This window comes from Cupressus sempervirens, chromosome 5 (genome assembly GCF_028749045.1).
Source record: "Cupressus sempervirens isolate cs-2001-9-10 chromosome 5, ASM2874904v1, whole genome shotgun sequence".
In the NCBI taxonomy this organism is placed as follows: domain Eukaryota; kingdom Viridiplantae; phylum Streptophyta; class Pinopsida; order Cupressales; family Cupressaceae; genus Cupressus; species Cupressus sempervirens.
The window spans coordinates 976,693,511-976,708,828 of record NC_143122.1 but is presented as its reverse complement, the minus strand read 5'-3'; the positions used below and the strand labels follow the sequence as shown (position 1 = coordinate 976,708,828).

The 15,318-nt window shown below is 31.2% G+C and overlaps 1 protein-coding gene across 3 annotated transcripts; it reads right to left on the bottom strand.

Annotated features, from left to right (window-relative positions):
- Positions 1-4,861: 4,861 nt before the first annotated feature.
- LOC149559207 (VAN3-binding protein-like) lies at positions 4,862-11,229 on the bottom strand. Of its 3 annotated transcripts, none has more exons than XM_089828381.1 (9): positions 11,159-11,229; positions 9,747-10,061; positions 9,248-9,352; positions 8,971-9,039; positions 8,483-8,849; positions 7,067-7,279; positions 6,913-6,962; positions 6,377-6,434; positions 4,862-5,152 (listed from the first exon to the last, which is right to left on the bottom strand). In XM_089828381.1, the coding sequence occupies exons 2-9, from the start codon at positions 10,050-10,052 to the stop codon at positions 4,962-4,964; spliced, it is 1,359 nt and encodes a 452-aa protein (XP_089684507.1). In that variant the 5' UTR covers positions 10,053-10,061; positions 11,159-11,229; the 3' UTR covers positions 4,862-4,961. The 3 variants fall into 3 exon arrangements, with proteins under 3 accessions (XP_089684507.1, XP_089684505.1, XP_089684504.1); XM_089828379.1 differs by lacking the exon at positions 11,159-11,229 and adding an exon at positions 10,815-10,950; XM_089828378.1 differs by lacking the exon at positions 11,159-11,229 and adding an exon at positions 10,556-10,629.
- Positions 11,230-15,318: the final 4,089 nt, after the last annotated feature.

The following is a 15,318-nucleotide window of genomic DNA, read 5'->3' as shown; positions in this document are numbered from 1 at the left end:
TGATTTTGACCCCATGCAACAAATTGTATATATTTTTTTGTCCTTTAATAATCATTTCTTTGGTATAGTTAATGTTCATGCTCCTAATGATGTTGTTGAAATATCATAGCTATGGAATTGGATGGAATATTTTCTACCACCTGCCACTTAGTTAGTTTGTGAAAATATGGTTATGTTAGCTTCTAACAAAGATGGGATTTACCTTTTCACTAGAAGCTTGGTATTACATGCAAAATGAATTGGGCCTTTCTTATCCCAATGGTCACCACCACCATGATGGTGGGATTTGGAATACTTGGTCAAATGTTAGGGCTAGTTTTAACAAGATTTTTAAGAGGCTTGATCATGCAATGATATTTTCACAATATTTGTTCTCTATTTCTAAATAAAGGGAATTACATGTCATTCCTCTGCATGATGTGATTTTTTTAGACCACTATCCCATCCTTTTTACTATTACTTGGAAAATATCTCAAAGGCATCCTTTCAAGATGCAATTTTTTCTCAACATGTCACTTTTGAGTGATGACCCCGCTATGGATCATATTTTGCATAGAATTTGGAAGCTTAACCCCACATCCACATTGGATGGATTCATTGCTAGAATGATGCCATCTATTGTATGAAAATATTTCTCCACATCTATGGTAGGAAACTTGCTTTGTAGCATAGGTGGTCCTATACTTCCAAAGATATATGTGCAACTTCTAAGGTTCTAGCCTTGAATCCATTTTATTCACACCTACAACTTTGGCTTGCAAATTTTCATCACCAGAAGAAAATTATTGACAATTATGCCACTAGGGTGGTCAAATTAAGGCTAATCTCCACTAGCTTGAAGTTGGAGACCAAGATTTAAAGGAATTCTTCTAGGATCTTAGAGTTTTTCATACCTCTAAGGGAATCAAAAGAATTAAGGAAGGCCCAAAATTCCTCTCTAAGATTCCTCACATTCTTCAAGGTTTTGTGTGACATTATGAGAAGGTGTTCACAATGTAGGGAAATTTAGCTATTAGAGGCCAAACATTGAAGGAATGCATTATTGTGACTCCAAACTAGCTTGCATTTGAGAAGTGTGCTTTTTGTAAGCAAATTCTCACCCTCAGTGACCTCAAGGAAGTCATCTTCTCTATGGAGTATGACAAGGCTCCTGGGTGTGATATCTTTTGTGTGAATTATACAGAGCTTTGTGGGATTTTGTTGGACCTAATATGCACAAAGTCTACTTTGATGCTTTTTACTCTAAACCCCTCAATAATATTATTAGCAAAGGAGACATTAAATTCATACCTAAAATCATATATCCTGAAGATATTTACAACTAGAGACTTGTCACCTTATTGAATATCTCCTACAAGATCATAGTTAAAGCCTTGACTCTCAAAATTTTCCATATTTTTCCTCTAATTGTACACCCAAAGAAAACTAATTTTATAATATTTAGATATATCCTTGACAACATCATTGTCTTTTGAAAAGGTATGAATGGGATCATAGGTCTAAGAAGAAAACCCTTTTTTCTCTCAAAATTGATTTTTCCAAGTCTTATGACTACAGTGAATGGCCTTACATTCTTATTATGCTTTGATATCCTTAGGATTTGGTCTAGTATTTCTACAATTGGTTGAAATTCTCTTCGGGGATGCTTCGTCTTGCATTTCCATCAATAGAAGGAAATCTGAGGCCTTTGGTCTCTTTAGGTCCATCCTCCAGGGATGTCCTTTGGCTCCAACTTTGTATATTCTTTCTATTAAAGGGATCAGGTATTTTCTCACCATTTCCATCTCATCTAGTGGTGTTAGAGGTATTTACCTTCTTGAGTTTCCTACTCAACTTGTCAGTGGGAACTTTGCTGATGATTCCTTTCTCACTCTCATTGAGGATGAGGAAAATGTTTTGAATATCCTTCAAAGTCTAGACACTTTTTGCTAGGCTTCTAGGTTCTCCATTCAATGGCCCAAAAGTTCTTTTTATAGGTAGTCATTTCTTCCTACTCTATTTTGGCTTGATCAATATAATTGGAAATGAACAATAAAGAGATATTTTCCATTTCTTGGGCATCCTCTTTGCCTTCTAAGCCTCACCTATGGACGTTTGGAATGCTATGCTTGCCAATACTTTGAAAAACCTTTGAAAATTTCTATATTTGTTCCAATATTTTGGCTACTATCCATGTTTATTACTCTTATTTTTGGGCTCCTTATAAGGCTTCTTACTTGAAGCTAGAGAAGCTCGTTAGAGAGTTTCTTTGAGCTTCAAGATTTGATCACCATGGTTTTAACAAAGTCACTTAGGAGTATTTCTTTCTTCCCAACTAGTCTAGAGGCCTTAACCTTATTTCTACTCAAAAGTAGGGTATTTCCTTATGTGCCAAATGGGTCATATGTGATCTCACTAGAGATGAAGCCTAGAAAATCCTCCTTTGGCATTGCATTTATTTTAGGTTCCTATTCAATAGACCTGCTTGGAAGGCTATTGGGATTCAAACCCATCGTATCATGCTAAAACTAGTGCATATCTAAAGCACTCTTTTTGTTAACAACATCTAAAGATCCTAGGAATCCACCATGCTATGGATTCAATTGGTTGGTGATGGTTTTAGGGATGGTTTATCTATGAACAAACACAATATTTGTAGATATCACCTTTTTGTAGTACAAGGAGTTCTACTTGCTCAATTCCAAGGTGCTAGCGTGTTGAATTTTTTCAAACATGGTATTAGGACTCCCAAAGATCTATTTCTTAGAGTTACCATGAGCCTCAAATCATGGAATTATATGCAAGTCCAATTTTATCTAACTCATTTTCAGACTTTTGACCTTCTAGTCTCTACTTTTGCTTTTCATATGCTCCACAAGATGGGTATTTAGCTAGTCAAGCCATGGTGGAAGGATTGTAAGTGGTATTTGTGTACTCCTCTTGTCACTTACAAGCCCAAAATAAGATACCTTTGGCTAGTGCCACACTTGCCTATGGTTGATACTCTCAACAAACATTGGCACCTATAGTCTTCACAACATAATTAAAGATACCATTTTAATATTATTTCAATGCACCACTTAAGAAAATATTGCACACTTTTCTTACTTTGATATGTTCTAAGGATTGCCTCTAGGCCGTCATCTCATCACTTGGGTATTCTTAACCCTTGTTATCCCTTTTCTGGGCAACTTGAGTATATCCTACACATCTTTTGGCTATGTTGCAAAGCCCAACATTATTGGCTCTAGATTCACCATTTTTCCAAGCCTTTTAGACTAAAGCCTTTTTCTTGGCACATGATATTGCTAGGAGATTCTCCCTAAATTCCCTTCAAGTATACCTATATTTGGCATGCTTTTAAGATGAAGATTCTTTTCACTTTTTGGAAGCATAAGAATGATGTTATTTTCACTTGCAACTTTCTAGATATAAATTGTATCTATGTGTACTAAAGCTTTCATATGTAACAATGTAATGATGCATATACAAGTATAAGCCAACATAATGACTCTTGAGGTGGCCCAACTATAGGAGTTTCTTAATAATTAGGGTAGCACACCATATATGGTTTCCCAGGTTCCCCTATGGCCATCAACAAGGTCATTGTTCCTCTTCTCGTCGCTCCTAGACCCCACATCCCTAGGCTCTTTCCTAGTTCTCTAATAGTGGTTTTGATAGCCGATGTTTCCACTCTACTTCTTCATGATAGGGTTCTAGTTGGTCTTCGGTAGCTCCACCTATTGCCCTTACTACATATGGTTGGTTGTCTTCTAGTAGAGAGCTGAAGTGGACACTCCCCCACCTAGATTTGGAATTCTTACCTAGCTCACAAGGTGGAGAGAGAAGAAGAGAAAGAAAAAGATGCTACTAATGATGGGTGGGATCCTCCTAAGCCACCCATCAACCTTGTTGATATATGGGGTTCTAAGGATCATAATGATCCACCTAGATTAGTTTCCTAAGGGTAGTTTATATGTTTTTTATTTATGAATAGTTGTTAGCTTTCCAACTTTTCCATGTGAACTCTCATGCAGTGATCACTGTATTCCCCAACCTTCTTTTGTGAATATGTAACTTTACTAATTTAATTAATAGAAAATGGACTATTCATAAAAAAAAATGTGTCTGCTAATCTAGCCTATGTGTTTGGAAATCATTTGTGATACCCGATACCCTATATCATTTTTTCATATATATCAATTTGGAATGTAATTAAACATGAATTTTATTCATGATAATGGATTAACTATAGATTATAATGTTAAATATTTATTATATCTCCCATTGAGAGAATAAATGTCCATGATAATGTTGAGATACTTTATTCATTAAATACATTGAGTTTGATTTGGAGTTAGAGTTTATTAAATGGAAATTACATCTTGTGTTGTAGTTGTTTATAAATTATTGCATTATTTTTCCCCAACATAATGTAGAGACTACTTAATCTCTTTTGAAATGAGTCTTCATTTAATTTAACCATATTTCCCAACTAAATATATACTAATATCTTAGTGATCAAGGATAATTATTTCTAAGCCAATGTTAGAAATTGCCATCAAAATATTTACACATAAACACAAATTTAATATTAAGCCACTAAATCATCTAATAAAACTTAAAAGAGAATACACTATTATACAAATATTATTTATAATTATTTATAATTATATATAATCATTCCTTAAAATATTTAGATTGTTTTCTTAAACACTATAATATTATTGTCTTAATATTAAGCATTTAAAAAAAATTTACTTTCTTGAACAGAGAAAAATATGTTCAATTGTATTCAAATAACAAACTTTGATGTAAGTATAAACATTTTAATATCATTTCTAAGATAAAAATCTCACAATATAAAATTACAAAATTGAAATATACACATGTTAGACTAATAATTTAATAAATAAGAAAACATTTTGAAACATCATTACACTATGTTTCCAAATACATTTTGAATATACCTCTCATTCACCTCATTCTAGTTTTATTTGAGAAGAATATATTAATAATCTAGAAATAGTGAATGTCCAAAGTTGATGTTCAAAATGGTCTTTGAATTCAAACTCCATTGTTCCTCCACTTGTTCTCAAGAAAAGATATTGTGTATTATCATCTTCTTGATTCATGTCATTCCTTGGCCAAGCTTCCACCTCTAATATAACACCTAAAAGTGACAATACAATTTAAAAAATGTAAATTTATAAAATTTATTTAAATTCTTAAAATATATATTAAGATTAACACAATGTTAGGTAGTAGTTTCTACCAGTTGTTATAACTAATTGTAATTGTATTAGTTTTATTGAATATAAATTATTATTTTATTTGTTCATTAATTGAATGAATAAATAGAGAATTATTGTGTAAAAAGCAATTCAAGTGTTGACTTTCTGACATGGAATAAATATTGACATCACAAACATATTTATAAAATTAGAGGTTGAAATTTGAACAACTAAAATTCTATATAACTATTATTAATAAGATGCATCATTTAATTATTATTTTAAAAATGTAAACAATTATTATGAAAAGTGAAGATAAGAAAATCTATAATTAATAAATTATCAAATATAATTATAAATATATAAATAAAATAGTTAAAATTTGCTATTATTTTATACTAAGAGTAATTTTTATCATAGAGGATTATCTAGAATTCTTAAAATACTCTTATATTTCCATAAAGTTATATAAATATGTAAATTTGAATGGCTTGAATTTAATCCCTTTCAAATATTATTTTAATATATATTATTTGTGGATCTTTAAGTATACACCATGGTTCAAAAGTTAAATGAATACTTAGTAAATCATTGAATAAAAGAGCTATGAGGTGGAGGAAATACTCACCTCAAATATCTATTCCTTAATATTTTTAGAATCAAAATCATATTTGAATACTAGAATTTTGAATCAACCTTATCAATCAAATTCAACATATGCTTTTATTAAATAATTTTAGTGTGATAAGAATAAAAAAAAGTTTAAAATAATTAAATATAATCTATAATAATAAAATAAATATGATTGAAATTATAAATTATAAATAATGTCTAATGAACTATTGAGATCTTAAATATAAATAATTAATAAGTTTAAATTTTTAAAATATAAATGTTATTTATAAACTAAATATAATGTATTTTATATATTGGTAAAAAATATTTAAATGTTCAAGTTTTTTAAAAGAATTTTTAATAACATAAATTTCATTTATATTCCTAACCATAATAACCAGTACCACCACATAACCAACATACTAGATAATAAACAAAACTATATATTTTATATAATATAAATTTTATTTTTGTTTTTATTTTATCACAAAAATTAGATATAAACATCTACATGATAAAATAAAATGTAAAAAGTTAAAGAAACTTACTCTCTTTAACTTTGGTAAAAGCTCCCCCTATATGCTTGCTACGAACCTTCAAAATAACCTGAAATTTTATAGTAGTCAAAATAATATTCTAAATACTAAAGTATTTGTTTAATAGAAGTTAATCTATGGTTAGAGATATAAACACACCTCAATAGTCAATTGAAATATTAAAAATAACAATATAAAATTTATTAAAGATTTCTAGATTTGATTGTTTGTGTGTTTTCTGTATCAACATTTGGGGTCACGCTCTCTGATCCATCATCACGATGAATAGCAAGAGTCTTGTTGTTATACATCTCTTGCTGTTCATTCTGATGATGGATCATTCAATGTGATTCTAAAAATTGATGCAAAAATTACACACAATCAAATCCAGAAATCTTTGATTAATATTATGATAGATTATAAAAATTTGATATCTCTGAACAATATAAAAGTGCGAGAAATAATCATTGTGTAGTTTGGATTATCAAAGAAGATCCCACTAAGTAATTTGTTAAGCTAAAACTGTGGAGGAGGGTGCAGAAAATAACCTGAGACTCAATGTTGAGAAAGACGCAAACATTTTTCCACACTGGTTTTCCTGCAAATGATTCAGCTTATCGATAAATCTGAAATTGTTTTAAACTCAAGATGATCATTATGTTTTCAGATATTTCAAAAAGAAAGAAAAAGATTAGAGTTTACCATCTGCAATGTGTAGAAGTAGATCAGTGCCCTTGGCAAGCAGTGCTCTGCTGTTACAAAAATCTGCATCACTGTTTCCACTCATGAGGTCTTCACAATTTGGACTCTTGGGAGTGCAGCTGCCATCTCTCTCAAAAGGTATAACAGATGAATGACTCCATTTTTGAAATTCCTTCTTAGGCCTTGATTTGAGTGTTGTTGCTCCTCTTAGGGCTAATGAAATAAAAACAAAGTTAGAATGTAAAACATGTATCAAGGTTATAGTCTAATTAAAAGACTTTCAAAAAACACTGCTAAAAGTTTATTAGGCTGTATCCAGAAAAGTTTAAAATAAATTATATATGATTTATAATTATAAAATAATATAATAAAAATGTAAAGATAACTTTAAATAAATATAATTAAAATTAAAAAAATATAATAATTATTCAAATCTTTAATATAATTCATTAATTTATTTTTTAAAGTTAAACATAAATATAATTTATATAATAATAATCTATTTTACTGTTGTTTATTAATTTATCATAAAAATTTAATATCCAAATTTAAATTTGCATAAAATAAAGTAAAAACAGGATTATGGTAGAAGTTTTTTTTTTTTTTTTTTTTAGTACAGCACTTTGAATTGGTGCTCTCTAAATTCTCATCTAGAAATTTCAAATCATAAATTTTTGTCTATAAAGTTTCTTATTTATAACTAAGGTTTGGGGTGGACATGTTCTTTTGTAGAACTATTTAAAAAGTTCAAAAAGAAGATGACATTGATCTTTGTGCACTAAGTAAGGTTTCATTGGTGTATTAATGTGGCACCACCTGATTTGTTGTTGTTCAGATATAAGGAATACATTTTATTCAATTACTAGGGGAAGAGACCCAGTGACCACCTAGGTTAACTTTGCCCACCTAAATCTCTTAAATCTAAGTAGAATTATGCCAATTTTTTGGCTGTAATAGGTACGTGACTCAGAGCTTTAAGCTAAGATTTTAGCGTTTGGGTATTTAGGGATCTCTCTATAGAAGTGTGGTGTGCCCAAAGTGATCCAAAAGTGCCACTTTAAAATGGTTACCCCTTTATGTTCACTACCCCAATAGCGGTTCACCAAAACAAATTATTTTTGAAAAAAATGGACCCATCAGCAAGCAAGAAAGCTAAAATTGATCAACTATGAATACATCTACTATTACATACATGATAGACTATTAGTACATATATTATCATTTCTATGAACTTTTTAAAAACAATAATTATAATCAACAATAATAACTTTAAACTCTAAATAAACAAGCTCTATAGCAACTATTAGAACGTACCCAACTAATAGATCTTCAGCCTTCAGAACAATGTTCACTTATTATGTAAGATTTTATCTTTATTGATAAATGACAGACATGTGAGCAACTACTGTAACTTACATGTTGCTGCCGCAGCAGTCAAAGTGAGAATATCTCCTGCATTTTTGACATTGACAGCAGAGGTAACAACTGAAGAGATCTTGTGGCGGTCAGCACCCATGTTCTCAGCAACTTCGACACACTGAGCAGCAACAAGAGCAGCTGCAGAAGCCACAGCTACACTTGTCTTGCTCTCTCCATCTTCATTGATGTTTGCAGCTGCTACGGCTGCAAGTGCTGCTGCCACCCCTGCAACTGAAATGGCCGCATGCAGCTGTGCATTGTGCAGCCTAATCTCCTCCTTTTTCTTATCTTTCAGATCTTTTATCCACTTTTTTATTGATGATACTTGTAACAGCGTCTTCAAATAGTTCATGTTCCTTGGGAACTGCATCAGATATGGTTAATTGAGTTCTCTTCTTTTGAGAAAGTGGAAGAAATCTTGTATGATGAGTATAGTTTTCTTGATTGTTTATGATAGTTCTAGAAGAAGATAAAAGCTTACATACCAATTTCTTCTGAAGTCTCTTTCCAAGGTTCAGCTCAGGGTGTATTGTTTGCTGCATCCATAGCCAGGCCTGACAGTAATGTCAAAAGACAGATCAGAATTGAAATATGAGATTCAAAATTTAAATGATGGTTGTCTCACTCTTCAGATCCCTCCATGCCCAAGGAAGAGTTTAGCCAATTGAGGTCTAATGGAGTGACTATTATGTTTGAATGGATACAAATTCAATTAGATATATTGGAAGGGGAAGGGGAATAGAAGAAATGGAGCTACATTACCTTAAGATCCTCTGCTAACCATGGAGTTGGTGGAAATTCTTCTTGATTTAAGAATTTTTCCACTCCACAGCAAGAATCTCTCTTGGGAATTAGTGGACACAGATCCTGCAAATCAACAAAAATCCTCCAACAATCAAGCTCATGAAATTTCTTCAATTCATAATGATATTAAGATTTAGTTATGTGTTTTTTGGTTTCCAACATTTTGGATCAAATTCAATCCAAAACATTGGCAACATAAATATATACACAATTACTCAGAAACAGTTGTTCAAAAGTTTACTATATGAATGATTTAGATGCATTTTACATTCACTTATGCGCGGGAACAATCATCTAAGCAAGTAAATAAACTTTGATGGGTTCTAGAGAACAATGACTCAAGTGCGTTATTAGTCATTTGAATTCATCTCTGCGCCTGATGAACTCTTTCTAAAATTCGAATATGGATATTATTGGCACCTAGGCTATAAATGCTATCCACCATTGATAAACTTACAGTAGTTGCTGATCTGCCATCTTCGGTTGAGGTGAAGTTAGGGGTGGATGAAGATGTAACTGCGAATGGACTCACTACCATTGCACGGTTCTTTTCTTGTGAGTTTGGTGAGAGAGCTTGCATGACCTCTATTGAGGAACTGCTCCATGAACGTGAAAGAAACTCCAATGGTTCAAAAGGAATATCAGGAAAAGGATTGAATGGTATGTCATTAGGAATGCACAAATCCATTGCAGGCAGACTCTCTTCTATATTGCTCAGTTTGTGCACGAAGTTTCCCTTCTGATAGATAGCTAAGTCGGACATAACGCCTTCCTGCATTAAGAAATCCACAAGAAACATAATCATTTGATCAGACATGAACTTTGAATTGATGAGAGGCCAAAATTTGAAACTAGGCCATTTCTGAGGAACATATTTGTTAAAAATGAAGTGCAACAAGTAATCAGATTTCTCTTTTCTTGTTAAATAAGAGTTCTATGTATTGGAAGAGGGTTTTGGAAAATAAGTTTAAATGGTTCTCTAAATCAGATAAGAGTTCTATAAATTGCAAGAGGATTTTGAAAGGAATGTAGAACTTTTTACAACAAGAATGAAAAATCATGATATGAGACTAATGCAAAGGATTTAAAGGAGGTTTTGAACTACAAGAAAGAGAAAGAAAAATGATGATGCCAGTGTAATACACACAGTTCGAAGAGGATTTTCTACTAGAAGAACGAAAACCAATGACATAAGACTACAAAACAGAAACAAGAACCATCAACAATAAGTGACATTATGATCTAAGTTAAACATGACCAACTTACAACTGAATGCATCAGCAAAGTAGGAAACTGATGAACTAATTCTTGGATCAAGGGTCAATGAATGAAATCGAACTTCAACTCAATAAATAGCTCATGAAGATGGGGTTTGATAAGAGAAATCGAATATCATTTGAAGAAATGTCATAATGATCTGTTTAGACTGGGACCTTGGGTTTACAGGAAAGTAATGTAATAGATATGAAAATGTAGTGATGGTGTGCACAATCAAATCAACATCCTGCCAAATAATGAGACCCACCGGTGGAAAAAAGCAGTTTGAGCTTTTCAAGCCAATTGAGAATCAACTTAGCTGACCCTGTTTCAGGACTACAGAGCAGATCACAGCTTTTTCATAAATGGAAGAATGTGCCCTGAACCAATTTATAAAGTTCTGTTGCATTTGGGCATTTCTTTAGCATCGAATGTAAATGTTTTCTATTCATAATAAGTCACTTAATTCATGGGAATTAATCTTATCAGGAAGAAATAAAACATTAAAAAATGATCAGGACAGCAATGCAAAGTCGTCCACAAGAGATGCACGAAATAACCAATAGATTAAAAATATCTGCACAAATCAAGAGATAGTGGGATGGAATATACATATCTGAAACTTTTAAAGCTGGGGCAAGTAGGGAAGACCTTGTTCTAGGTGTAATCTAAATATGCAGAATCACTCAAGGAGAAAAAATGATCTCTAACTTTGAAAATAATGTAATTATATATTTTATAATAGCACTCGGAATGTTCCACCTACTTTTCTTTCTGTCTTCTACAACAAAAATAAAAAAATAAAGATCAGTGCTTAGATTTGAGTTTGATCTGATGAACCTAAAACCATTTGGATTTAAAAAACTACTTTTCGTAGGATGTGATTTTGCATTCTTAGGTTTATAATTTGAAAAAGTTGTTAGTAGAATCAGCTATGCATGCTTTTAAGTCTAACATTATGGATCAAATTCAATGTAAGATTATAATGGCATCCACCAATAGTAATCATACTATCTAATGCATTCCAGACTATAATACAGAGCTGGTTTGCTTGGTCATTAACAATTGAGTTATCAATATAGTAGTTTAAATTTGCTACATTATCTAGATTTAATGGCTGCCTACAGGTTTTAGGCTTTATTTCTACTTGTTCCTGAATATTCCTGGAAGGATAAAATTATGTGCTGGCTGTTATTCAACTATTAGATAAAATTTATATCCTTATAAACTTAATGCTCATTGCATCTTGCCATGTTGAGATTTTCAACTGAAAGCATCTGGTAAAGTGAAGTGAAAGATTTGATTTTTATATACTAACAGGTGGGGTTTACATTCTATGAAAGTCTAGCCCACAAAAAGAATGTGATAAACTATTTCAGTCCCCGAATATTCTGTTGGTGCACTTAAATATTTTCATTATTATCTACTTAAATTTTTAAGTCATCGATTCATTATCACTTCTAAAGTTGGATTGCAGGAATGATGTGTCAACTACAGACCATGGAAGAAGAAAATCTATAAAAGGATTGAAAGTGTCAGACAACCTAAGAACATGCTATCAACAGGCTATTAGTGGGGTAGTGCCCAAATCCTGTAAGAGGTGACAATAATCTTTAAACATGTAGGAACCACACTCTTTCAATAAAATTGATAGAAGAGATGTCTAATTCAACACCTTAAAATTTAATTAGAATATTATATATATAGAATGAATTTAATTGTTGTATATAGGTTTAATAATTTTAGATGGTGTCATCTATTATTTGGCTAAATGGACTTTGGATCAAGGGTGCGATTGCAATATACTGAATGAAATACAATTGTGATATTCTTACAACTTCGAACAAAAATATAAGAAATGGAACATTTAAGTACTCTTACATCTCCAGAAAATAGCATACTGTAGTCATAGAATTTCTTATTACAACTATTAGAACTATGTTTTAAAACTTCCATTTGTCTTCTTTATTCATAATGCTTAACTGCCTTAGATTATAAAGTCTAAATTCATTAGAATGTCATAAATTCAATCGTCTATTTTCCCAATCAAAGAGAACTTTTGAAATTTGTAGATTTTGATAGTACCACTTTTGCTCATAGCTTTTAATCTTACTATTAGACTTTCAACTCTAATATATTGTTGAAAAGCTCTGAAAATTTTGAATTTCATTGCACGTGTAAATGTCAATTAAATAAATATAATAATGTTGTCAAAATTTGACACTACATACTTTGCATTATTTTTCATCTAAATCTAATATGATGGTTGTGCACAAGATCAACCCTAAACTTGTCGTTATACCAAAATTCATACATTAAGAGACTTCCAAATCGAAATCTTTTGACAAAACCACCTTCCTAACAAATAATGTTGAATTCAAACCCAATTTAAAATCTTTTAATAAGCTGAAAGAATTAGCATGCATATGGGTTGTCACCCATGATTGTAGGCATTTACTTTTTCACGTCTGTATTTGTTTTTTCATTTCCACAAAAGTAAAGGCATCAACCAATATTAATACATGTTAATGGGAGCTACACATGGTCTTGTAACAAAGTTAAAAATCAAGTAGGACCCAATTCAGTTCTAAAACAGTTCATGAAACCCTCTTTTATATTTAGGGTACTGAATTTCTACATAGTTTATATTTGTAAAAGTGGTGAACAGCACATTTGAGAAAAGCTAGCATTACTTATATTCATAGACAGATTCAAAACCAGAGATTTGTATGAAGAAGTGCCATCATTCTAGTACCTATGTTTCTGCATTCGCAAGGAAGAGAACCTTCATTGTTTGTCTATCATAGTTTGCTTTAATGGGGACTGAGAGAATAATGTTAGCTGTTATCATGATTGGCGGTAGATTTTTTAAAGCTTATCTAAAGATTATTTAATATATGTTTAGACAAAGCTGAAGAGCACCGCATAAAATTTTTAGTATCAATGTTGGGACACCAACCAACCACTTATTACCCATGTTCCTTAATCTTTTTTTAAATCAACCTTTGATGTTTGGAAGAATTGAATGTTATACATTTGTGAATTATTCTAGACATCAACTTTACTTCAAATACATCTATTTGGAGAAAGACTCCACTGTCAACACGGTCTCTGATATCAGTATTCATGGATTAATGAAACAAATTTCAGTAGTTTTAGAGATTGGAGACATTATTATTCCTGATAATTGTAGGACCCAATAGAAAATATATTTTTAGGATGTATACTTCATTGCATCATGTGGCATGGATTAAGAAAAAGTGTTAATCTATTGGATCTGCTAAGTACACTTTCTGTGAGCATAAGAATGTCGAAATGTACTTAAATTATTAATTTAGAAGGATTATTTCCATTAAAAAAAATCTCACTTTAGGATTGTCTCACCTAGAGCAATAGCTCAAAGCATAAAAAGCATGATGATTAAGAAGGTATATCAAATAAAATTAATTTTGAAAGACAATAGTTTGGGTTGAAGTTTTATTTAACAAATTTATTTTTGCATTATGTTTAATGAAGAAGGTAAATTGTATTTTAGGTTTTTTTTGGTACATAATCATCTTAAGTTAATTTGCAATGATCTTTTAAATTGTTTTGTTATGTTCACTTTATATATATATATATATATATATATATATATATATATATATATATATATATATATATATAGCAAGAATTTTGAAAGTATCTAGACCACCGTGCAAGAAAGGAAGATGCAAGATATTAAATGACAACCAAAAGGAGCAACTACAACACTACAAAAATGAACAATATAAAAATACATAATATACTAACCAAAAGGTTTGAAAAGTTGACATCTAATGTTTTTGTTTTGTCACAATAGAAGGATCCTTCTTCCCTGAGTTTCCTTTCTTATAACAACTAACATTCATAAGACCACATGTAGATCCTTCATCCAACCCTAAATCTTAAAAGAAGCATTCCACATTAGATAGTCTAATAGAGATTTCTTCTAATTATCTTCCTTACATGTCTCTTTGAAGGTAGTATTGGACTCCTTGATAGTAATAGGCATGTGTTCCTTTTTACTCCAAACATAATGGTATTTCTTATTGCTCAAGCAAGTAGTAGTAGTTTTATCCACTTTATTATGAGAATAGAAAATAATAGGAAAACTAGTTTTTGATTTCTATAGTTTAAAGATAAGGTAGTCCAAGTAGGGAGCACATTGCCTTTCTCTATAACCACACAAAATATGGAAAACATCAAGTGCTTCTTGACTTGTATATCAAACTAGTAGCACAATAGTACCAAAAATAATTAGGAATAATCATTCAAAAATAATAATCTCAATCCTCCAACAACATTCCTCTAGATGAATAGAGATAGAAAATTGAAGGTGGGATCATTCATTGGATTGAGATAATCCCATGATACAGAGTTATAAACTTGAGATATCCTAATTTTATAAGAAATTGATTATTTTAGACAATAGAGTTATTTAAGATTTGAGAGGTTATGTTTGAAGGATTTTAATTGAAGGGAGCTAAACCAAACCCTCTACATGATCAAATGTCATTGGATAAAATGTAATGCCCCGCCCGGAGATCCTTGGAAACAAGGATGAAAACTAGTCAGAATAATTTTTTTTTTAAAACAAGTGTAAGTGTACATGATACAACCTACACAAACCAAAAGATCGCAACAGAAGACTGAAAGACAACCAAGCACCAACAGATCTCCAAACGCCACTACCAACTAGAACACAATCACGAAAATCACAAAAGGCTACCAAGATAAAGGACATAAGCTGA